General features: G+C 40.7%; 1 protein-coding gene across 1 annotated transcript; it reads left to right on the forward strand.

Moving 5' to 3' along the window:
• The first annotated feature begins 274 nt into the window (after positions 1 to 274).
• Positions 275 to 26,225, forward strand: LOC120538248. Its single transcript, XM_039767700.1, has 3 exons — positions 275 to 423; positions 16,488 to 16,578; positions 21,926 to 26,225. The coding sequence occupies exons 1-3, from the start codon at positions 275 to 277 to the stop codon at positions 23,195 to 23,197; spliced, it is 1,512 nt and encodes a 503-aa protein (XP_039623634.1). The 3' UTR covers positions 23,198 to 26,225.
• Positions 26,226 to 26,256: the final 31 nt, after the last annotated feature.

Here is a 26,256-nt window from a genome sequence, read left to right on the forward strand (position 1 = left end):
ACAATCCTGCTACCCTTAAGTAGTCTGGTATTGTCACATCTCAGCATCAGATCACTTTCATATGTCCCACCAAAGTAAATATAACATTACCAGTATAGTCGGTGGCTAAGGGGCGTGTGTGGTGACTGCAGAAAGAGCAGCTGTCACAGTGCAGAGCCCATGTGGTCACAGCAGGCACGGCAAGGTGGCTTCACTGCAGCAGAAGAGACTCCGCCCTCTGAAAAGTGAACGTGAATAACCAGTTCTATTTCCTCAAACTGTAGTTAGCCCAATCATGTCTGAGAATTTTCCAGGAGCTAAACTACTCGGCAGGTTACGTCATCATTTAAACCTCATCGAGACTGAGTGCAGTGAAACCGGGGAAGAAAGAACTTCTGTGAGGCTTCAAGAGAAAGCGTTAATGCTGCTATCCATAAGAAAGAGGTAAAGGAACAGCTCTGGTGTTTTAGATTGTGGTGGTGATGGTCATAAGATGCTACCGGTAACCTTTATATTTTTATTACAATATTGGCTTTGGAGTGGCCTTTTAACATCAGTCTGAGATTTTTTTTTTCATCCTATAAATTTTCTTTTCTCTTGCAAACGCCTTTGTCTCAAAAGGAATTGGAATGAGAAAAAGAGATGTTTTAAAGACAGAAAAAAGCTTGGTTGGGAACTCTAAGAAAAGGACTAATAAAAAACTGAACGAGGGTTAATCAGGAAGAAGTCTGCCTGGCAGGTTGCAGGCTTATCAGGGCCTGTGTGTTGTTCTGCTTAAGAACAATAGGTGGCAGCATCTCTGAGAAGACTCAGACCTTGAAGTTAAAGTAAGGTACTGAAGTTTGGAATCAGAAGGTTAAGGAGTATAAGTCACTAGTGTGAAATAATGTAGAACATGACTTTTCCAGTGATTTTCAGTTGTAGTCTTCATTGAAATAATCTTAGTGAGTTGGAGGCAGTCAGCAGGAATAAACAAAGAAGGTGTATTGGTCCTCACAAACAGAAGCTTTTCAGCCTGATGCCTCATGTTTCACATACCAATACAGAATGGACAAAGACTGAAGCTGATCTAACCTGTTAATCCTTTATCTAGTGTTGGCTCTGTCAGGCAGGACTCAACAGGGTGTCAGAAAGTAGGTGAACATGACTGTATGGGACGAAGTGTGACATCGGCAGCAATTGTTAGGTAAATCTGACGTACCCTACAACTGGAAGTCACGTAATGTGACAACTGGAGCTTAGGCCATGTCCACACTACTGTTCTTTCATTTAAAAACACAAACCTGAGCCTCTGCTTTAACCTTTCATCCATACTATTTCAGAATTTTTAAAACCCTGAAAACCGAGACTTTTGAAAGCACTCTCCAGATCAGTGTACTTCTGAAAGTGGAGACTTAGAGTTGCAATGTGGACGGGTGAAAACATAGACTTTTGAAAATGCAGGCTGTAATTGTGCTGTGATTTACTCATACTTACTACATAGCCCTTCACTGATTGGATCTTTCTCATTACAACATCTCATTCTCTGACTGGGACATAGAAATGTTGCTTTGCAAAGTGCTTGTTGTGTTGCCTACTTGTATGCATCTAAACTCCATTTTACACAGTCTCAATGGGGTGGCACGGAGGCCAAGCGGATTTGCAGTAAGGAGACCAGGGTTCATGTTCTGGGATTTCACTGCGTGGAGTTTGCAAATTCTTCCCACGTAAGTGTAGGTTTCCTCTGGGTGCACTGGCTTTCTCCCACAGTCCAAAGACATGCAGGTTAGGTGGAATTGCAGTACTAAATTGTCACTAGTGTGTCATTGAGGTGTGTATGCGTATGTGTGTTCACCCTTCGATGGACTGGCACCCTGTTCAGGGCTTTTTTTTGCCTTGCACCCTATTGTCACCTTTGAAAAGATCCAGCCCCACCTCCGGTGACCTTGTTCAGGACTAAACGAGTTAGACAATGACTGACAGTCTGAATGCAAAACAGGCAAATAATTTTCCAGTCTCTAGACTTTGTGATAAATTCCATGGCCAACAGTATTACCACCCATCAAGGATTTTTCCATCAAAGTATGCATAACCAGTGTGGGCCAATGTCTACATTATATGTGTTTATGATCGCTTTATAGTGTGATAGCAAAATACCCGCACTTCATAGCGGAGAAGTAGTGTGTTAATGAAGTTATGAAAAAGAAAAGGAAACATTTTAAAAATAACGTAACCTGATTGTCAATGTAATTGTTTTGTCACTGTTGTGAGTGATGAGTGTTGCTGTCATATATATATATATATATATATATATATATTGTATATATATATACACACACACATATAAACATATATATATATACATATATACACATACATCCACATATATATACATATATATACATACTGTACATACATATACATACACACATACATACATACACACACATACTATATACAGACAAATACATATATATATACATACACACACATATTTAAACATATATATATACATATACATACATATCTACATATATACATATACACACATATATATATATTTCTTTCAATCAGGTTCGTATTTGTAGGATGTGTTGTGTTCAAGTTACATTCTGTGTTTGTCAATCGTTATAAAGATTACAGGTTTCATTCATCGATTCGTTTCTTACTGCATCAATAAGCAGCTCGTCTTCTTCTTTATCTGAGATACGACACACTGCATGCACGGGTTTTTTTTTTACACTGTCTTCCTTTAGCGGGACATTGACTTTTTCCCCCGTGTGCTTTATTTCCGCAGTAGCTGCACTTATGAATATGCTTGTATGTATCACACGCTTCATATTTTTTTGCTGCCTTCTCAATTGTGTAATTCGGTTTTTGTTCAGCACTCTTTGGAACTGTTGCTTTTATCTGTGCACGCGTCAGTTCACATGAGCCACTCGGTGTACTTGCATCGAAGGTTCACATCTGTGCTGGTGCCATCTTGTGCAATGTCCACGGCTGTATTTAATGTTAGCTAAGACCCGGCACTTAAAAATTTCTCTCGCAGTTTCGCTGAGTTTGTGCCAAACACCACCCTGACCATCTTATCTTTGTCTGCATAAGCACAGTCCTTCACCCGTGAATATTTAGCGGCAGTGTTTCTATTGGATTGCTGCTGACGGACGACCTTATATGGGCAGGCACTAAATTACGGGAGGCGTAACTCCGCCTCCCACGGCTATCGAGCAGACGTCTATTATAGTATATGGACGAAAAAATAGGTTCCAGTTATGACCATTACGAATAGAATTTTAATATATATGAAACCTGCCCAACTTTTGTAAGGAAGCTGTAAGGAATGAGCCTGCCAGATTTCAGCCTTCTACCTACACTGGAAGTTGGAGAATTAATGATGAGTCAGTCAGTGAGTGAGTGAGTGAGTGAGTCAGTGAGGGCTTTGCCTTTTATTAGTATAGATATACTTTCATAAATGATGTGAAAACACACACACTCTGGGTGGATAGATAATTTCATTTAAAAATGCTATTTTAAATGAAAACGTAGTAGTGTGAACAATGCCTTAGATATAGAGACTGGTGTTATGATCTGTTAAGCTGTTATCCAAACTACAGGACTCAACACTATATCACTTGCAGAAGTTTCAAGAGCAAGAATGAAAGTAAAAAAAAGTCTGAATTCAAGCTGGATTATAACTGGGAAGATTATAATTAAATCAGCAAAAATCTTGGGATTAATAAAGTATCTATCTATCTATCTATGTATCTATTGATGTAGAGCCAAAATACTGGCCAAAAAACAGAGCATTAAGTCGTAAGGGAAAAAATGGCTATTGTTCCGCTTTTAGTGAGCAAAGGGATTTCAAGGAGGCTGACCAGGAGAGAAGACGTGGTTAGGATGTAGCGAAAAAGTAGAAAACCAGGGGATCATTAGCACCAGTGACAAGACCAAGACATTTGGCAAAAACCAAAGTCAAACGTCATAACCAAAATAACACAGAAAAAATAATATGACAGCACAAAGACATGTAAGAATTTATCCATGAACTCAGATAGAAGAGCTCCATATTAGGGAATCTTTTAACCAGTCACAAATTAGCTTTTGGGTCACAACCTCCATAATCTTGCAAAGCCACAAAATATCAAAAGAGGCAGGAAGACAAAATAGCTACAACTGCAATATCTAAAACAGCAGCGGAAACAATTCTAAACAAGGAACAGAAATGTAATTCCAATACGAAAGATAAATTCTCTAGCCTCAAACATTTATATAACGAGTTTCTAATATTTAAGTTTGCCTCAAAATAGGTGCAAAAATTATGAAAATAATTCCTTTCGTAACAGCTACACTTAATCAGAACTAGATGGAAAGTGAGATATAATTCATAGTCACAGAGCAGAAAAGTTGCCATAACCATGCTGCAATCTCAAAACTAGTAATAAGAGGTGGTCTAAAGTTTTTTTTTTGTGAGTGACTGCAGTCTTGGGTGAGCAGGAAACGCCTGATGCTGCTCTTTAACCCATCTTGGCCATAATGTCAACTGCTGCACACTCCTGGCCATGTAGCCTATGAAAGATATAACATCTGTCAACAGAAATATCCCAGAATGGCAGTGTCCATAAGCAAACCAAGACAGAACAGCACAAGAATGGAAATCTTTTCTAATAACAATAAAACAAAATGGGAACACAAAATAAACATTACCAACCAGTTCTTTGATCGTCAAAACCACAGGAACTATAATCAAAAACAATTTTTAAAGTTGGAAAAATTTAAATTCAAAAGCCAAATCATGGCAAAAGATTAGTATGAGGCCTAGAACAAAAATCAGCATGGCCTAAAACTCAAGAAGCCAACTTTGAGACCTGCACAGGCCTGAAGGAGCCAAGACTGAATTCTTTAAAGAGAGCAGAGAGGGGAACCATTAAAAGCTACAACAACAACAACAACATTTATTTATATAGCACATTTTCATACAAACAGTAGCTCAAAGTGCTTTACATATTAAAGAATAGAAAAATGAAAGACACAATTATAAAACAAAATAAATCAACATTAATTAACATCGAGTAAGAGTAAGGTTCAATGGCCAGGGGACAGAAAAAACAAAAAAACTCCAGACGGCTGGAGAAAAATAAAATCTGTAGGGATTCCAGACCATGAGACCGCCCAGTCCCCTCTGGGCATTCTACCTAACATAAATGAAACAGTCCTCTTTGGATTTAGGATTCTCACGGAAGGGCTTGATGATGATGATGGTCACGTAGACTTCTGCCTTTTAATCCGTCCAACATTGTTAGAGCATCATGAAGCTTTGAGTAGGTGGTGGTGGCGCAGGAAAAAGAAACAGAAAAGAGAGTAGGGGTCAGTACCGATTTTAGAGCCACCATGAATAGTTATTTTGAGGAGATTGAACATATAGAGTATCAGGATTAAGTTAAATTACGATTAAAATGAAGTTATAAAAAGGCCATGTTAAAGTAAAAAAGCTGTGGCGCAAAGAAAAAAAACAGATTTCTTTAAATAGTTATGAGGTTTATTAGTTGTGAAAAACAAAACAAGAGCAAAATGGTAAGCAAAACATAGACTGAAAAGACAGATTTAAAAACAAAGCCAAGTCCACAAACCAAGAACAAACCCATTCATCCGAGGCAGAGAGTCAAAATGAGAACTTACTCAAAGCAAGAATCCAAAGATGAGCTGAGCAACATGAGCAGCAGCTAATGCACTCAGCTCAGTACTGGTATTCAGTTTTCTACCAGCTTATAAAGGACTGGGGCCAATCATCGATATCATAAAATATCTGAAAATAAAGAACGGCAAAAGTCTCAGAAACGTTGATCAGCTCAGGTCCACAAAACATTTTAACAGTGCTCTTAGAAAAGAGAAAATGAACAATTTCAGAAATGTCTGCTAATGCACAATGAGAGCAGCAACAAGCCATGGAATTAAAGAACGGTTTTAGTTAATGACAGGAATCGGCAACTCATTGGAGTGAAATTGGTTGGAGTTTGAGATCCTGACTTAGTTGGTCTTCTGTTCTCTCACTCACTTCTCATTTCATTTCTGTTTGGGTACCATTTAGGGAAAGAAATGAAGAAATTCAGGGGAACAAATCTTAAAGAAGCAATTCAATTAAAATGAATTCACAAAAAGTGAATTAGCAGCACAAACAGGGCACTCTTTAAAAAGGGTTAGAATGAAAACCTGCAGCCGTGGTGGTCCTCCTGGACCGGAGTTGGCAACCCCTGTACTAGGATACAGAAGTGATCCCAAGGATGACCTTTAAAACCCATCATGTCATTAGCCAAAGATTACAACCTATGAAGCTAACATGGCAGTGGCCCCAATGACAAGAAGACAAAATAGCACCAATCGTGTATAATTTAAAATTGCATTGAAAACAGAGCAATTATTTGAATACAAACAGAAGTAAGCACTAAATCAAAACACTAGCATTGAGATCAAATTGTAAGTCACAATAAACACCCTTTCTGAGTGTCAGATCTCTAAAAAGGACAAGAAAAAAATGCAAAAAAATGAATAAATGATTCAATCATAACAAAACCAAAAATCAATAGTCAAAAACAAAGCCAAACTCTTAGCCCTGGAATGCTGTAGAAATACGTCTAAATATTGCACAATTCTTTTAATTTGATTTACAAATTTGGAGTGTTGCTGATAGCAAGACGGTGGTTTGAAAACCATCGACTTGCTGACATCATCCTGCATGACTTATGGGTACCCGCCCATAGCAACCTACCAACGCATTCTAGCAATGGCAACACAACATGTAAAAATGGCATCATGGAAAAAATGCTAAATAACAATAATCCATTAAAAATTCATTTATATACAAATGTGAAGCAAATGTAAAACCCTAAGCTAAATAAAAGTGAAGCTAAAGTCTCCGTCCCAACATCATTATGTTGATCTGATGTTTACATTGCATTTTTCATCTCTGGTGTCACCTTTTCACACTCATTATTCAAGGCAGCAGCCATTTTTTTTTGACTTTGATGCCCATTGCTAGTTATCCGAGATGCATGATTTTATCTTTTAATAACTATTTAAGATGGTAGCATGATAAAGATGGCATCCAATCATTAGCAGATTGTCTATTATGATAAAAGAGAGCAATGAACTAAGACAGAGATCCACCAGATAGCCTACTATCCAGGTTGTATTAATATTATTTTGCCAACACTCACATTTGCACTCTTTTTCCATTTTGGGTATATTATCTCTGATGCATGAATAAATGTGTGACTTTCTTTCCTGTTTGTCCTGTTACTCTGTCTGCTCTACCTGATTACCTGGAGTTACAGAGGTGACAGAAATGACAGTCAATCCTGACAGTGTGGTAAGAGTTTGCGATTAGGGTCATTTTTTGAATAAAGTACCTTAAAGCAAAATAGGGTAACCCTAAAACCCTAACATGGCAGAATACATATTTACAAAAACTCTCAGAAGATTAACTTTGGCCACTGCCTTTTGTTTCTCGTTCAGTTTTGACATTTGAGATGTTCTTTTGACCACTTATCTTTGTTTCCTATTTCAGCTCTGCTGGAAGGTCATCTTGATTTACAGATTTCCTGACCCTGGCTTGTTCTCGATTTTAATTTTTGCCCGCTCCATTTAAAAGTTCATCTCCTGGCCTTATTGCTCCAATCCCTTGTCAGCACTGATTTTTCACTCTGGTAAATCACGGCACAAACAGACCAAACCACCTCTCTTAACAGACACGGAGTGCACCTCTCTGTCTTTGCAATTTTTTTTTAAATTGACTGTTATATGCGGTGTGTGACTTCCTCTTGAACCTTCTCCTGTGACTCTGGTGTTTGTAATAAAGGTCCTGGCATGCTGTTACTTTTGTCATTTTGGGACTCTCGCTTCCTACAACAGACTAAAGACCTAAAGACTTTCTCCCCATTATATTGTTTTAGATCATTGACATGGCATTCCACGAGGACCTCCTGAGCATTCAGTCAGAGACATATCTCGCCCTAACCTAAACAAGGGTGAACTTCACCATGTTTTTATCAGCTACAGTAGCTTGGATACTTCCTGGGCCAGCAGTTTTATTAAAACCTAGAGTCCCCAGAATACGGATTAAAAGTATGTTACCACGAGAGGGACTTTGTTGCTGGAAAATCAGTGATGGACAACATGGCAGACTGCATCCGAGCCAGCCAGAAGGTGGTGCTGATCCTCAGTGAGGACTTCTTGCGCAGCCGCTGGTGCCTTCTAGAGGCCAACCTGTCACTCTTCCAGGACTGCAGCCAGGGCAAGCCAGTGGTACCCATCCTCCTACAGCCCTGCGTTATCCCCTTGCACCTCAGACACCTGACCTATTTAGACATTCAGGATCCTCGATTCTACAAAAACTCTTTGAGATCCTTTGTACCCCAACCATCTTCTGAGGAACCCCATGGGACCTCTCTGCCAGCCTGTTTCTGCATACGAAGGAAACTGCTGGCAACAGTGTCAGCAGTGGATGAGGACATTCCCCATCGGCCTCTGGGACATTTAGCAACTTGGGACCCCAGGGCAGCTGGAAATGGTGGCAGACAGTTACAGAGAGGCAATTGAAATGATCAATCAGGTTGCTGCCACCACATCAGTGCTTCAATCTAAGTGGATAAGAAGCATGCTCGGGTTTCTGTTTGGCTTACTTATCGGTTGTGCCTTAACTTTATTTGTCCTAAATCTGACTATATTTAAAATGTCTTTTCCTTCACATTTACTGTTAGGAGTGCTGCTGTTTCCTATTGCCATTGGTCTGCTCTTCATTTCAGCATTTAAGGTTGGTAACTGGGAGAAGCAGGAAGGTAAAGTAAAGCTGGCAAATCTGAGGCAAATTGCTGGGCGTGCGAACATCCTCATGTCTGAGCAAAATGTGCTCCTTGGCTTTGAATCGAGGATACGACTACATTCCATCTACATGCCACTGGAAAGCTGCCGGAGACCTTTCAGGACACCTTCCCAGGCACTTTAGGGAAGAGATGTTTCACAAGTCCTTGCTTCATTTCTCTTCCGGTATGCAGTCTGTGTGGCCAAGAAGCATTTTCCTTTTCCTCTAACTGCCCTAAATGATAGCAGGGTGCACACAGAAGTGGGGGCTTGCTTTTGCCAGTATGTATCCCAACAGCTCCGCCGAGACATTTGGACATAGACCTCTGTGATCTTACACCAGAACTTCTCTTTGACTGCACTCACAGTTCCCCAGCTTTTCTCACCAACAGATGTCTGTTGTTTTCAAGGAGCTATAAAGTAAAATTTGAAGAGCAGCAAAGAAGCTTTACTAATCAATGAATACACACAGACCCAAAAGCAGATCTGCATCATCTTTCACAGAACATCTTGTATGGCTTGAGTCATTAAAAGTAAGGTTTGACTTCTATGGAATCCGAATTTATTTCCAATTTACATAGACATAATTGGACTATAAGACAGCCTGAGGTAAAGGGGTATCGAGGAGATGGTTTAATGTGATTTGAATCTACATGGGTCTAATATGTAAAACTAAAAGTTCATCAGGGTCGCTGGTCTCAAGTATGATTGCTTCAGTATCAAGATCTGGACCCATATTTATCTAGCATCTCAGAATTACTCCAAGGAATTGCACTAAAGGTCACACTAGGATAGGAATTTGTCCAACCTTGGAGTAGGAAATAAAAGTATTAATAAAGGATCCTAGTTCCAGTCCCAGCAAGGAGTAAGAATAAACATCAGAGAGCAAATGATATCACAATTTTACAGCATCCCTCATCATAAACTATGGGTCCCCAACTCAGGTCCTGGAGGACCACAGTGGCTGCAGGTTTTCATTCTAACCTTTTTCTTTATTAGTGGACTGTTTTGCTGCTAATTAACTTCTTTTAAATTTATTTTATGTGGCTTGTTTTTGTTCCCTGAATTTCTTCATCGTTCCTCTGAATTGCTTCATTTATTTCCTTAAATGGCACCCAAATAGAAATGAAATGTGAAGTGAGTGAGCCAAAAGAAATGCAACTAAGCCAGGGCCTCAAACTCCAACTAGTTTCACTCCAACCAGTTGCTTAATTAGCGCCGATTCTTGCTGTTAATTAAACCCGTTCTTTAATTCCATGGCTGGTTGCTGTTCTCATTGTGCAATAGCAGACATTTCCAAAGTTGTTCATTTCCTCTTTTCTAAGAGCACTGTTAAAATGTTTTGTGTATCTGAGCAGATCAACATTTCTGATACTTTCGCCTTTCTTTATTTTCATATTATTTATTTTCGACAATATTGGTCATGTTTTGGTTCATTTTTTATCTCATTATTGTTTGGCTATTAATTAAGGAAAAAGAAACAATTAAGGGGTCTGAGTCTTCAAAAGCAAGTTAAATAAAATGAATGCAAAAGAAGTTAATTATGAGCAAAAAAAGGTCACTAATTAAGAAAACGGTTAGAATGAAAGCCTGCAGCTACTTGGGCCCTCCAGGACCGCTATCATAAACTTATGAGAGTGTTTTGTAGTTTTCTGATAGTAATGCAGAGGCTTCACCACAAAGACAAAAATAATAATAATAATAATAATAATAAAGCAGTAAAAGAAGTGGGAAAACACAATAAGGTAGGAAATTGTGCTGATGTGCATATAATTGCTACCATTTGGCTACCTGACTACTCCTCGCTTCATTCTTACGGCCTCATTCTGAGCTGTGAAGATTGATGGCCTTTCAGTTAATCAATTCTTAACAATTCAATTCTTAACAATTAAGCTGAGATCAGAAGTCCCTATATATGAAAACTGGACTGCCTAATTAATAATTCAATAAATGATTGCTTGTTGCACTAGCATCCTGTAAGGCTAAGGCTAACATAATAAGAGACTGTGCCAGTGAGCAGCAGAGAACAACGTCACTGGTAAGGGCCAAGCTGCAGACAGCCTTGACATGGTGCTTCATACTTGAAAGAAGGAAAAAGACAAGCCTTTAGCAATTGATTCTAAACTAATAAGTGCTACTGTATCTTTTTGTTATTATCACTAAGATGTACAGTATAAAGACGCATTGGTATATAAACTTAAATGTTAGCTAAATTAAATATAAATGTGCATGCTAATATAAAAGCCCATGAACGCGGACAGCAGTGCTGTTAAGTCATTGCTTGCAGCTGCCCAGTGGTCTGACAGAGGCCAAGCTACTGCTCACATCACAGGCACAAGTTCTGGAAAATGTCCCTAACTTTCAACAATCAACTCTTAAGCCCCTATAGTGCTCAAACTAACTAATAATATATGGCATCTTAATGTTATTGCCTAAGGTATTGAAGAGCCCTAATACTTCTAAATGCCATTTGAGTGCTTATATGTTTTATGCGCTAGCTTGGGAGCTTGTTCTTTACTCACATAGGCAAAGACCCTACACACAGTTTGGTTGGTCTTCTGTCAGTAAGAAGCTCCACATTGCATTCTCAAAACAAAATCTGCCTGCTCGCTTCCTCAGAGAGCATAATGACCTTGTCTCACAGAAACTCAAAACAATGCGAGTGACAAGGACAGGCAGGCAAGAGGCCTCTCTAACAAAATAAATGGTGTCCTTTTAAAGCTGCTCCAGGCCTAGGCTTTTAATAGCTAAAAGCACTATTAAAAGTGCTAAAAACTAATAATAAAGCATATTGATCCTTAATCGAAATTCTCAGCACTGGCTGGGATTCCCGTGAAGTGGAAGGATGGGGCAAAGCAGCTTCTATAGGGTAGTGCCTCCCCTGACCCGCTAGGTGGCAGCCCCCTTGTGTTGCAGCAGTACCCCGGATTCCCACAGGGCATTATGAGACTTGGAGTTTGCCAACTCGGCCCTGTTGGGTTACATGGGTGGTACTAGGTAGTGCTGTCGGAACCCTACTTTTTTTGGGCTCCCAGGCCAGTGGTGGCAAACCTATGGCACGTGTGCCAGCGTGGGCATGTGTGCCATTGCCCCAGCACAGAGTTTGTAACTAGAAAGCCAGAGGGACGCGGGGCCGGGCTGCTCCCTTCCCCCTCTCCACGCGCGCCTGAGGACATTTCTCACATCATTCGCCCCTCTGCCCAGCAGCCCAATGGCAGCGCTTCCTCCCTTTCCTGTCTGGGGTAAGGTGGGAAACTCACATGTGGCGCGGATGGCAGCCTGTTGAGTCTGTAGCAAAGGTGATTCCTGTGGTGGGGTGGGAGAGGAGCTAGGTTGTAGTGGATGAGGTGTAGCGGGTCCAAAGCTCAAAATTGAAAAGGCCCGTTTTAATAGATAATCGCCGCACTCGCAGCTTAGAGGGGGCGTGGTAGTGTGGCCAGAGCGGTTTCCGGGAGCTTCATGATGAGGGTGGTCCTCTCTAAAATGCACAGGTGAGGAGTCGTCCACATCTGTAATTGTTTCTGGGAGCTGCTAATCAGCATACCTGATCCAAGTCCCCGTAATATATAATAGATGCGCGAGGCAGATGGAAAGGGGAAAAAAGAGAGAGAGAACGGGAACGGAGGTTAATGGGGAAGACCTGCGTGAAACACTTGAGAAGATAGAAGGGATGACAAAGGACAGCACATTTAGTTCTGAAAATGAAATCCTTAAAGTGTGGAATTCTTTGCCAAATAATTTTAAGTCAGGCGGCACGGTGGTGCAGTTGTAGCGCTCCTGCCTCACAGTTAGGAGACTCGGGTTCACTTCCCCGGTCCTCTCTGCGTGGAGTCTACGTGTTCTCCCCGTGTCTGCATGGGTGTGCTCCAGTTTCCGTCCAAAGACATGCAGTTTAGGTGCACTGGCCTCAGTGTGCGTGTGCCCTGCCTGGGGTTTGATTCCTGCCTTGCGCCCCTGTGTTGGCTGGGATTGGCTCCAGCAGACCCCCTTGACCCTGTAGTTAGGATATAGCAGGTTGGATAATGGATGGATAATTTGAAGTCAATGAAAGCACTTGGGATTGCTTTACCTACTTTGTTTGGATCATCTTATGCTTGTGATTTGAATTATATCAAATCTGACACCAGAAACAGACTAACAGATGACCTGAGTGCTGCTTGTGTTGCTCTCAAACTTGCAAAGTATGAGCCAAGGTTAGACAAATTATCAGCATGCATACAACAACAAAAAGCACATTAATTGTTCAAAAGCATGCCAAATGCAAAGTTTTATCTTTCAATAAAAAGTTGCTTGTATCATTGAAAGCTCTGTTATTGTGTGTTTCTTTTAAGACAAAAGATGTTAATGTATGAGTTGTTTTTTCTAAACTAAAACCTCAATATTCAGGTTAAACTGCCGTGTTGGCACTTTGCGATAAATAAGTGGGTTTTGGGTTGCAGTCGGGAAGGTCAAGTAGGGTTTGAGCACTCGGTCTCTAAAAGGTTCGCCATCACTGTCCCAGGCCAATGCTTTGGGACCCCGAAGTACTCCCGGGTGCTACGTAAAAGAGGCTGGTTGCCTCAACCCCAGGAGCCAGAGTTGGGAGAAAGGTTGACGAAACTTGCGAGAAGGAGTGTAGGAGGCAGTGACCTGTGGCAGAGAGAGAGAGGAGAAGAAAACAAAGAGTTGCAACATTGTATTTTATTGCTGGTGCTTTGTACTGTGACTGTGCTGTGGGAAACGGGGAAGAGTTTCCCAAAATAAAATCCTGTTCTTTATTTTATACACTTGTCTCCGATCCTCTGTGCCGGGTGTCTGGGGAGATGGAGAGCACCCTGCTGTCCACATATGACAGGTTTCATTTCCACAATGCCAACTGTAGGATGACTTAAACGGAGGTTTCCTGTAAGACTTAAACTTGCCATGCTGTTGCTTCTGTTCATGGAACCTGTGGACAACCTGGTACCCTTTCAAAATACATCTTGAAATTGGTCAATTCATTAAACATTGGGGAATTAAAAGTGTGTTTTATTTTTGTTCTCAATAATGTTCTGTTTTTAGTTGCTAGAAGCTCTCTAATGAAATCAAGGAGACTGAAGGTCCAGAAGAAGTTCTGACACTTTCCTCCATAGCAATAATCTCTTGACGCCATCCACCTCCAGAATTGTTGATCTCCTGAACAATGTCTTCAGAGTGGTGGACTCTGTTATACCAGCAAATAATTCCTAGTTATCCGGAGAAGTCAAACAGTCTTTAAATCTGCATGGAAACTATGTTCTATCTTTCTGCTCCTTCTAGGGTTTCCTTAACCTATCCTTCGTTTGATCAGACAAGAAATATTTATGCTAACCTATTTTTATAAGATCTAGAAGACATACAGCCAAGGAATAGATCTGAACACCCATCAATTCACTTTCCTGAGCCGTGTTTCCTATTCTGCATAGTGAGAAAGCTTTAATCCATGCCAACAGGGGCAGCTGTGCCCCGGCTGATATGTTAGTCCATCCCATCTCATGCCCATGTTTACTCAGACAGAAGTCTTTGAACTGTGGATCCCAGCAGGATCTACAAAAACAGAGCTATCTAGTTGCCTGCGCAGCTTTGCAGTTTGAATTTATTAGATCCCTGTATCCACATTATCTTATCAGCTGTCACCACATCCCAGAACCGAAGCCTTCCAACACCATTTATTCTTGTAAATTTGATAGGACCGTTATTGTAGCTGACTAGTACTTTCTTAGGTGCAGTGGAAGCAAAACAAGGAAAGCTGCCAGAGAGGCTCGATAAACACTGTGACCTTGATCGCTAACATTTAAACTGGAAAGAGGGATAGATAGTTTTGGCTACAAGGGTAGCCAAGTGGCCTACTTGGAAGGTCATTGGCAGGACGGGGGTCAGCCTGACTAGAGCAGTGGCTTCTCTCCATGTACTTTCTCTCCTTTTTTAATGCCCTCACGTTGTTTTTCTCACCAGAAATTTCTGAAATTTAATTCTGATTAGCAACCAGGCATGCCAAAGAAAAACAGGTCATGTGTAAAATGGATTAGTATTAGTAGTAAAAGTATATTGGGTTAAACAGACCACGTACTATCACTCAACTCCTGCCCATAAGTCACATCATCATGTGAAGGCTTCCTATTAAATTAGAGACATGTCAAATAGTGGGTAGCTGGGTAGCTCTGCAGGAGACAAAAAGCCACCGACTGAGCTAAGCATTAGCTTTTCCTAGCTCCACAGTCATTTCAATGTAACCTATAAAGTGTTACAAATGTTCTCAATCCACCAAGCAATTAATGCTACATATTTTATAAGATCATTAATCAAAATAGCTACTTTTGCCAAGGCAGACCTGTAATGTCTTCTTAAGTGGTTCTGTTTCATAGTCATTGAAGTGGAACACTAGAGGGCTACCTTACAGCTTCATCATTTCCAGATACATGCATGCATTCTCAAACCCACTTAATCAAGGGTCGCGATGGCGGGACCCTATCTCAGCAACGCCAAGCACAAGACAGGAGGCAGACCAGGAAAGGGCAGCAGCACACAAACCCACACACACAGCCACTCAGGCTAATTAAGAGTCACCAGTTCACCCTAACCTGCAAGTATTTGGAAATGTGGGTGGGAAGATACAGGCAAAAGGAGAACAGGAACACTCCACACAAATAATTCACACCAAGAATGGCGAATCTACATGAAGAAACAGTACCAGTCACTGCACCACCACGTTCCCATGTAACCAACTATCTCATAGAGGAGGCAAAGGACTCCCTTACCTTAGAGTTTGTTCTGCTCCATCTCTCTGTAAGAGTGGAGATTTCAGTTGCACCAGACTTTCCCCTGATGGTTGTGATCAAGTGTTTGGAGGCCAACGACAACCAGAAAGGTCCAGAAACTAAGTTGAGTGATGTGCTGCTGCCAGCCAAATGACCCTCAGATTGAGTATAAAAGAAGAACAGAGGAAGAGGAGCGACATTACACCAGTGGTCAGCAGATCTGAAAGGAATTTTGTCTTTTTCTTTACATTTTTCTTGTTAACTAAGAATGGATTCAGCCTTTTTAGGTCTGTTTGCCTATAATGCGAGAAGCACATATTGTGGCTGCCATGTCCATCTGTCTGCCCATCCATCTGTCCACATTAAATAATTCAGCTTCCCAGTGGACTGATTTTGTTGAAACATAACGCACTTATCTGTAAAAGAAATTTTTTGGAAATCTCAAATACAGCATTCTGTACAATTTCCAAACTTATCTGTCTCAAAACAGCAAAATTGTGAGAACTCTGGGCAAATCCATATACAAATTAGTTTCCATCCATCCATTATCCAACCTGCTATATCCTAACTACAGGATCACGGGGGTCTGCTGGAGCCAATCCCAGCCAACACAGGGCGAAGGCAGAAAACAAACCCTGGGCAGGGCGCACACACCAGGGAAAATTTAGGATCACCAATGCACCTAACCTGCATATCTTTGGACTGTGGGAAGAAACCAGAGGAAACCCACACAGACATGGGGAGAACATGCAAACTCCACGCAGGGAGGACTTGGGAAGCGAACCTAGGATCTCCTAACTGCGAGGCAGCAGCATTACCCACTGCACCACCGTGCTGCCATTACAAATTAGTTTACTGCTTCAAATTTATCTTAAGAGAGGTCACTTCAATGTGTATATTTTATATATTTTCCTCTTTTAGTCGTGTGACAGCTGCTCCGGACAGCAATAGAAGTTACAACATGTGCAAGCTGCATGTCGGGTACGCCAGCTCACTTCTCCTGTCGCTTGAGGTAAGTAAACTGTGAAATTTAAAACAAAGCTAAATTTACCTATCTAGAAATAAATTCAAGAGAAAAAGAAATTATGTAAGCATCAAGTGAACAACTCAGTATTTACATTACACCAATAACAACCTCACAGCTTCATTTTCTTAACTTTATAATGATTTAGTGTTTCTCTGACACTGCAATCTATCAGGAAATCTCCAAACTTGGGGCCTCATTTATAAAACTTTGGGAAGATTCAAGTGTGAAAATACGTGCATAACAAAAAAAAAAAAAACAAGAAAATGTGTATGGCAAAAATAAAATCAGATTTATAAAATGTGGAGTATGCACATTTTTACACAATTTGCCCTTGATAAATCACAATTACATTATAAATATGCGTACATGAACATATACTGAACAATGCCCGGAAATATCCATAAACAGAGAATGCTAATCAACTTCATACATATTTCCATAATCAATACACACTTACATTAAACAGATATATGATGAGATCTTAAGTATAGAATCAACTTTTAAGACTCTAAATTTAAAAGCTCCAACTTTTACATCAATCAAGAACACTCGTGAATGTTACGTCACATCTACATTTTCTAGTTTGTCATACTTTAATAACTTTTATGGACAATTTGGTAAGGCTGCATTTCTGTTTCAAATAATTGATGGTTGATAACTGATAATTTGGGGGAAAAGAAGACACTTCATTAATTTTTTTCTTATTTTCTTTCCCCAAAATGTCCCCATCATGACTGGAATTAGTAATTAACTAGGCTCACCCGCCTTTTAAGGCGACCAGCTTTTAAGTTGACCACTTCTTAAGGCAATTCAATATACAGATCAATTTGATATTTTATACAAACTCATTAATTTGGTTATATTGCATTTGAGCGGTATTACTTTAATACTCGTAGTTTCTGTTATTTTTGTGATGAAATTTAAACTTTTTTTCTATATTCAGGTCGCCCTTCTGAACCCCCCTGATATTTACTACGTGGTGAGGCATTTGTACTCCATCAACATTAATTATTTCCAGAGACATAAGTTTGTCTATTTTTCCAGCGCATCGCGCACAAAAGCAAGGGAACGATGGGAGCACCAGAACTCTGCTCACATCATGTCGCCTGCATCGCAAGCTGCAAGTAGTAAGTCTGTGATAAGCGGAATACCTACGCTTTCCACTCACGGACGGAAGGACAATCCCGACCGCTTTTATATAGTAAGAAAGAAGAAGAAGATATCGTACAGTCTGGAGTAGAAAATCATCTTTTACCTGGAAAAACGAAACTACAAATCCCATCGTGCATTGCAAAATGGACAGGGCGTGTGTGAAACTCCGCGCCTGCGTAGCACTCACGGGACAGAAGGACAATCCCAACCGCTTTTATATAGTAAGAAGACTGTCAGGTCTGATATTTTGTCTAGAAGTGGCACAACAGTCAACCACCTACAGTGGAAGCCACACAACTGATAATATTTGCAACAAAAAAGTTGTGTCTGACATCTTGGTTGACATATGTTACATTGACGTAATATGTTGGTTATATAATATCGAGTAGCCAAAGTGGTCAGAATTATGTATGCCCAGCGTATATGTTTGTTTGAATGGCTGAGGTACAAAAGCAAATCTTTATGCGTTTTCTAAATGTTGTCCCTTTTGTCATTGCTCTCTGAAGTGCAGGCGCCCACTCTGTCATCTACACTACATCTCTATTAAATTCTTTGCTCTCATGAGTCAAGAATTTGCTCTTTTGTGTATAATTGGATCCCATAATTGTGTCAAATCCTTGCTGAGTTGAAATCATGAATGATACTTCCTTGTATTTCATGGTTTAGTGTGGTTTCACGAATAGATGTTTAGTTCCACTTTAATAAACTGAATGGCTTCTTAAATAATTGAATTATTGCTGGGCAAAATTATTATTTATGTGTTGCTCCCTCTATTAACCCTCAATTCATGTTGAAAAATTTGATACTGCATAAACTCCATATGTTAAGTAGGGCGAACTGTAATATATGTGGAAAACTTCAGGATCATCCACTCTGTTTTGGGGTAATGAATGAGTTTGGTGGCATTGGCCCTTCCATTATAACTACCCAGTGAAGTTCTTCATACTCCATGAGGCCTGTATTTCAAACTGTATTAACAATAATGTAAATACAAACTTTTGTGAAAGTAGACATTACCGCTTTTGAGTGATGTGCAATCATAAGCACTGTTGTACATATTGAGTCGCTGAGTTGGAATGGAGCCTTCATTGTGTGTAGGACCAAACCTAAACAACATGCCAAATACATTGCCACCTGCTAAAGCATTTAGGTAGCTATTTTGACTGCAAACAGAAACATTCATAAGCATCAGAAGCATCTTGCTGCCCCCAGTCAGTGCCCATTCTGCCCAAATGTTAAGACAGCAGTGTGGTCTTGAAAAAGGCTGGGAAACACTGCATTTAGAACACAAGAACAAAGGAAATTTGATGAACAGGAGGAGACCATTCAGTCCATCAAGCTTGTTTATTTAGCTAATAGCTAAACTGTGCCAACAAACTTTCTGTACAAATGACACTCATGAACATATTCTTATATTAATAGTAACATACAAATTCCAAATCTGCCTTACCCAACCCAAAGACTTGGGGCCAGAGCTTTTGCCAGTAATACTGGACACAAGGCTAGAAATAGCCACATATGGGCAGAAGTCAATTGCATGGCCCACCTACCACGCACTCCTCCACACTCACAATCAGGGCCATCTTAACAGCATTATAGGCCCCGGGGAAAAGCAGTGCACTGAGGCCCCTACCTACACAACCACTCAGCAAGTCACAACATGCATAGATTAGCATGAAGGCCCCTATTCTCGTGAGGCCCCCTAGGCAACTACCCATTGTGCCATGCGTTAAGAAGGCCCTGCTCAGGATGTAGAATCGCAAGCTAACCTGTATAAACACCTAGTAGAAAATTCGGATAGCAAAGTTATCTCGGAATTGTCTCACGGGAAGCTACATCTTTAGAAGTGCTTTAGACTTTAGGAGTTCAAATTCCGCTAAGCACGCAGAACCAAAGGACCGGCCTTCGCCGTGATGATTTCCGTTTGTACCAGTAGGTGGAGCCAAATGCCACTCTATAACATTAGAGGCCCGCCTCCAGGAAAAGGCTCGTATTAGCCCTCTTTTGGTAACATTTAAACTTTCAGTTCCTTACACCTGGAAGAGTTTGGGCCCATCAGATGTGTTTGATGTCCCCTGGCCATCTGTCCTGCTGCGAGCTGGCGACCTTCTGTCTGTCTTGACGTTGGTGAGGTAAGGGCTTTGTTCTGGCGTGCAGGCTTATAGAACAGTATAGGGTGACCAGGCGTCCCCGTTTTTTCCGGGGCAGTCTCGCTTTTAGGCAGCGTGTCCCATTTTTAACAGACTGGCCTTTTAATAAAGATATAGTGCAGAAAGCATAGCTTAGTCGATTTACATCAGAGAGGAACACCGCTCGCTTGTCGATTTATTACACATCTAACAACGTGCAAGAATCGCCATCGCTTCATTTTTTTAAGTTGTGTCCTGGTGTGGGACTTTGAAAATCTAGTTATCCTAACATTAGTAATAGCTTATTATGGATAAACCGTTTTTTATTCTTCTTCTGTTTTAACTTGACATTGTTCGTGTTTTCTGTAATACTTTTGAAACCAATATCAGTTTTCTAACTGTCCAGTACAGAGCCAGAGGGGGACAGCAGCCATCCTGGCAGCACTGAGCACCAGGCAGTAAACAACCCTGGCAGTCCATGGCAAAGCACTTCTAAAGTCGGCCTTCACGTTGTACAGTTCGTTATTAGAGAATTTCAGAGCTTGCTGCCTAATGTTGTACGTCAAATCACCATGACTGCAAAAGTAATATTTACATGTCTGTCATTTTTAGCCACTCATTTGGCAGTGCACGTAGTAGCGAACTGCACTGTTCTTATTTCTTTAAGATCCCCCTGGCAGGACACTTTTAAAATCGACTTTCACGTCCTACATTTAAATTATCAGAAACTTTCAAAGCTTTTAGTGTACCTGTTTTCAGAATGAATGCTTGCTTGCCACTGGCATTTTTGGACACTCACTTGGCAATGTGCATACTCATGGTGTGCCCCTTTTTATTGTTTCAGGTCACTAAACTGTAAAAAGAAAAACAAATGTGAAAGTACGGTAAAAAGTATGGCAGTACTTTATGCCAACCAAAAACCTAAAAATGACAATCATTTGCTGTATTACAAAATTATAATAAAATACCACTAAAATCATAATAAACTCAATAATGACATTAAGTGGCAAAATGCTCTTAATTCACTATTCAAAAGATAAATGACTGTTAAAAAAATGTTTTTCCCATATTAAAAGGTTTTAAATATTTCAAATCAGTACTGAAATCCTAAAAGAGACAGATCTTTTGCAAAAATATCAATCTATTAATATAAATAAAAATATAAAAAAATACATTTATGTTTACAGAGCCCATTCATAATTCTACATATGTATTTACATAAAAAGAGGTTTTAAACATGTACCATTACTACCGTAAATTGTAAAGATATTTTCGAATGCTCCTTATTTTTTTTCCATCCATCCATTTTCCAAACCCACTTACCCTGAGCAGGGCATCTGGAGCCAACCGAAGCAAGCATGGGGTACTCTTTTATGTTGTTGAAGCAGGTAATCAAGCAACTCTTAAAATATTACATATTATTTTTTATTACCTTTCCAAGCCAAATTCATTTAATTAATTAAAAAAAAAACAAATCAAGATAGAGGTCACTGAATCTGATACACTGCGCCACCGTGCCACCCTTAAATACAGCAATTGATTGTTATTGTAAGGTTTTTGGTTGGCACCCATTGCTGCTGTACTTTTTCCTGTATTTTACCATTTTTTACTGGGTATAATTTTGAGCTTATTTTTTAAATATTTTTTTTCTGTAATACTACTTGAATTTCCAAATACAACTAAAGGAGGAAACCTTTGTGTTCTATAGACTTCTTTAAATCTTCCGAACACTTACAAAGCAACATTAAAGTGTTTATTCATCTCTGCAATGTGACCTACCAACAAAATGTCACTTTGGAGTGGTCTGGGGTGGCTTAACCAAGACATGTTTCCATTGATATTACATATTTAGTATAAGATCTGTGAATGCTTCATATTATCAAGTCATTTTAAAATCATGTTAATATGCCACACTGCACAGAGATGAATGACCTGCTGTTTTATAAGTGACCAAAAGTAGCCTTTGTTAAGGTCTTGTTACATAGGAGGAAATGAGGAATACATTCATTTTTGCAGAACCTAAGGCATCACCTTTTTTTTTTTTTTTGCAGTGTACCATGGCATCCCAAGAAACCCTCATCAGCACAGAGTCAGAGGCACTCCCTGATCCCACCCAGTCTCCCATAGTCACCCCTGACCTAGGAAGGGGCGAGCGCCATCATGTATTCATCAGCTATAGCAGTTTGGATTCCTCCTGGGCTCACACATTTATTGCACGCCTTGAGTCATCCGATCTAGGACTGAAAGTGTGTCACCATGAGAGAGACTTCATCGCTGGGAAATCAGTCATGGACAACATGGCAGACTGTATCCGAGCCAGCCAGAAGGTGGTGCTGGTCCTCAGTGAGGACTTTCTGCGCAGCCGCTGGTGCCTTCTGGAGGCCAACCTGTCACTCTTCCAGGACTGCAGCCAGGGTAAGCCAGTAATACCCATCCTTCTACAGCCTTGTGTCATCCCCTTACACCTTAAACACTTGACTTATCTGGATGTCCAAGATCCCCAGTTCTACAAAAAACTCATTGACATTCTTTGTATTCCCAACCATTTCCTGCGGAACACGATGGGGCCATTGTGCCAGCCTGCTTCCGTATATGAAGGGAAACTGCTGGCAACAGTGTATGCAGTGAATGAGGAAATACCCCAGTGGGCCTCGGGAGTGTTCAGTAAAATGGGACCCCCAGGGCAGCTGGAAATGGTAGCAGACAGTTACAGAGAGGCAATTGAAATGATCAACAATGTTGCTGCCAAAAGATCACTGCTCCAGCCTCTGTGGCTTAGGGTCATACTCTCCATACTGCTAATCTTAATCGCCGTGGTCTCTGCAAACCTGGCCATGGCTTTCTGTGTGGGTGCCTTTACTTTTAATAAGTTTTCCCTTAAAACTCAAATATTAGCAGGCTTACTGTTCTTTTTCAATGGTATTGTGCTGTTCCCCATCTTAATTCAGAAGGTTATCTGTTGGGGAAAACAAGAGGGAAAAACAAAGCTGAATATGATGCAGAAGATTGCTGGCCAGGTGAACATCTTAATGTCTCAGCAGAATGTGCTCCTCAGCTGCAAGTCCAGGACCTGCCTGCTTGCTGTCTATGTACCTCTGGACGGCTGTCGGGAGGCCTTCTTAAACACCTTCCCAGGCGCCCTGGGAGATGAGATGTATCTCAGGGCTTTGCTAAACTTCTCCCCAGGATATGCACTCTGTGTTGCCAAAAAGCATTTTGCTTTTCCACTGGATGTCATAGATTCCAGCAGGAGCCACATGGAGGTGGGAGCATGTTTCTGTCAGTACGTGTCTCAGCAGCTGCGTCAAGACATGTGGTCTTAGACATCTGCAGTCTCATACCTGAATTGCTGCCCTGTGGTTTTACCTCCACTTCAAGCGCATCAAAGTCCATCCGGTCAATTAACTGACACGGGTTTAAAAGGTTGTATAATGCTTTGAAAGGTGCTATAATGCAGAATTTGTAGGGTTGCACAGAAGCATCACTGACCTCTTAATAGAAGAAGGGACAGCAACCTTTAACTTAAAGCTCAACAGCACTTGCTTTCCCAAATTGTTTTCTCAGAGACAAGTTTATGATGTTTAGGACAAGATGACGCTCCAGATAATCAAAAGACGATTTCCTTCTCATTTCATTTGAACTGATCCCCTGGGAGTCCATAGTGGGGAGGACATGGGTCATGTTTTTAATATTAACTACATTTGAGAATTGCTGAGGATTCACACTACAAAGCAATTTGTTTTGTCACTTGCCACTGGCAGTGGTTAGTCTCAGACCTGGAACATCTGGCTCAGAAGGACCCCTTTGCAGTCTGAGCAAAATGGAAAGATCCTTTAGTCAGCCATGTTGAACTTTTCTCAGAACACTGTGAGCAGTGCCCTTCCTGATGACATCAGCTGATCTCTGTCTGTGTCAGCTTGCACCTTTTCTGTGCAGTAATACCACTACACTCCACCCATCCACAGTACAAATCCCATCCTCAGCGCCAAATGAATTACTTTGGATGTACACCACAGAACATCTCAATTTGAAAGTTTATGCTGTGGTAGATTGCCCGTGGTGAGTCTCAAACATGCAACATTTGGCTCAGAAACGAGCTCTTGGCAGCATGAGCTAAATGGAAAGCTCCTTTAGTCAGCCATGTCGAACCCATTTCTGAACACTTCTGATCAACTTGTAGCTGTGGTGGTCTCTGTGTGTGCATCTGTCTCTTCTGTGGCTGTGCTCACTACAATGTTCAAATCAATCATTAAGCTGCAGTTACCTTGTGTTACTTTTAGCCTCTAATTTCTCTCAGCATCAAGTCTTTACCTCAGTTTCTTTCCCTGTTTCATTGAGCACCTGGCTGTTTAAAGTGTATAGACAGGAGGAATTGGGGGTGGGTGTTTTAGGAAGAAATCATCAGGGTTGGGGCAGAACTTTTAGAGCTGTGGATTTTCCCACAGTTCACTATAAACTTAATGGTCGGACCTCAGACGTGCCATGTTTGACCCTGTGAGTCTACTGGATCCTTGGCTCTGTTTTGTTCAGCTGTGAAATTTGGGTCTGATATTTTGACGCTGAAGGAAAATAGGGCAGACTTTAGGGTTAGGATTTGATTCATGCTTCATCTCCTGGTTGTGATGTAAAATTCTTTTGGTGTCACCACTTAGAAATCAGAACAGTTCAGAACATCAAGAGCAAAGTCCAAAATTAATAAAGTATAAAAAATGAAAAGTTCAAAATACCCCTTAAATTTAAAAAAGCATATAACAGTTGGTGTTGGAAGGAAAGCAAGGTAACAAATTTCTGAGTAAGCTGGGAGAAGCAAGCAAATGGCAAAACAGAAGAAACTAAAAATAAACTGGAACAACTGAAACTCAGATGAGAAGCAGAACTGAAGTAAAACGAAACAGACAATGAGTTGAAAACCATGCAAAACTAGAAGATCAGATGCTCAATAAATCAAAAGGAAACAAGGATTTATTCGCAGATCAGATAAGGTTCATGGCCAAGGCCGATTTTTCTGCTGGTTGCTGATTAAGTCACAGCCTCAACCCTGGCGATTCCGCCCCTAGAAACAAGGCTCGTCACCCTGACAACAGTACACAATATGGCTTCTCACAAAGGCAAAGCATCATTTTCCAGCATAAATCATGGCAGATGGAAAGAAATGAATAAAGAATTCAAAGTACAAAACTTACAAAAAAATAAAATTCAAGCTTTAAAAGCTTCCGTAATTAAAAACGCATACAATCCACAATTCAAAAACTAAATCCTAGTATAAAACCAGTGGTTCAAATATTACAGTTAACCAGAGTTTCTTCTCTGACTTTATTTGATTATTTTGTAATTTATTTTGATATACTGTATTTGTTTATTATTCTTCCTTTGTAATTATCTCTCATTTTTTATTATATCCTGTCTTTTTGTTATTTATTCTGTCATTTGCATTTTGTAGCCCTTGACTTCTTTTCCAACATCAGCATCTGACCTGTAATGTATTCTTTTGGCTGAATGGGCACAAATTCCCACAGACGCAGAGAAGTGGAGGCTGTTAAAACTGCAAAGGGGGACCAACTCCATATTCATTTTATTGATTCCTGTTAATATACACGTTGTAGAATATTCTGCCTTGTTGGTATCACAGAACAACTAACTGATTTGCAAATTTTATGTGAAGAAGTAGCTTCCTGTGAGAGAATAAGTGGCTAGGAGTGACTAAGAAGATACCTAACTTCTGCCACATGTCCATTTCAGACTTAACATCATGGGTCATGGATGGACTAGGGTTCCGGCCAAGATGGACCCTGCACCTTTGCCTGGCTGGGTGGCCATTGCAAAGGAAGGTCAGGGAGGGAGCTGTGATATTCCCTTTCTGTGCCACAACATGGACAGGGATGGATGCTGCAGCAGCTTCTGTACTGGGGCTGGTGTCCCAGTAGCCACAGAGGGACGCCATGGATGGGTTTGGGAGATTTGAAGGACAGCACATTGGATGGCAGCATCCCATTTGGCAAACTTCATTATGGACACCCACAGGGTAGCATGGGAGTTGTGGTCTCATGGGGCTTTCCTGTTAGGCTCTGTGGCGGCCACCAGTGGGAGCTGTCAGATATTGATGGTACAAGGACCAGGATAGTTCTGTCTGACCCAGCAGGGCTTCCCAGGGGTAATGGACTGAGCACTGGAAGTGCTTCTGGGTCAGGAGTTAAAAGAAAGCCCACTACTTGACTCAGAAGAGGAGAATGAAAACAAAAGGAGCAAAGACAATGACTAAAGGTTGGGTGGCTGCTGCTACAACCCTAAGGGAAGGAAGCTTGTAAAAGGTACATATTATTATAAATAAAAGTACTGGATTAGAACCTGGGACTATATGTGTGTAGTTGTGTACCATGAGAGT

The sequence above is a fragment of the Polypterus senegalus genome, chromosome 10 (assembly GCF_016835505.1).
Source record: "Polypterus senegalus isolate Bchr_013 chromosome 10, ASM1683550v1, whole genome shotgun sequence".
In the NCBI taxonomy this organism is placed as follows: Eukaryota; Metazoa; Chordata; class Cladistia; order Polypteriformes; family Polypteridae; genus Polypterus; species Polypterus senegalus.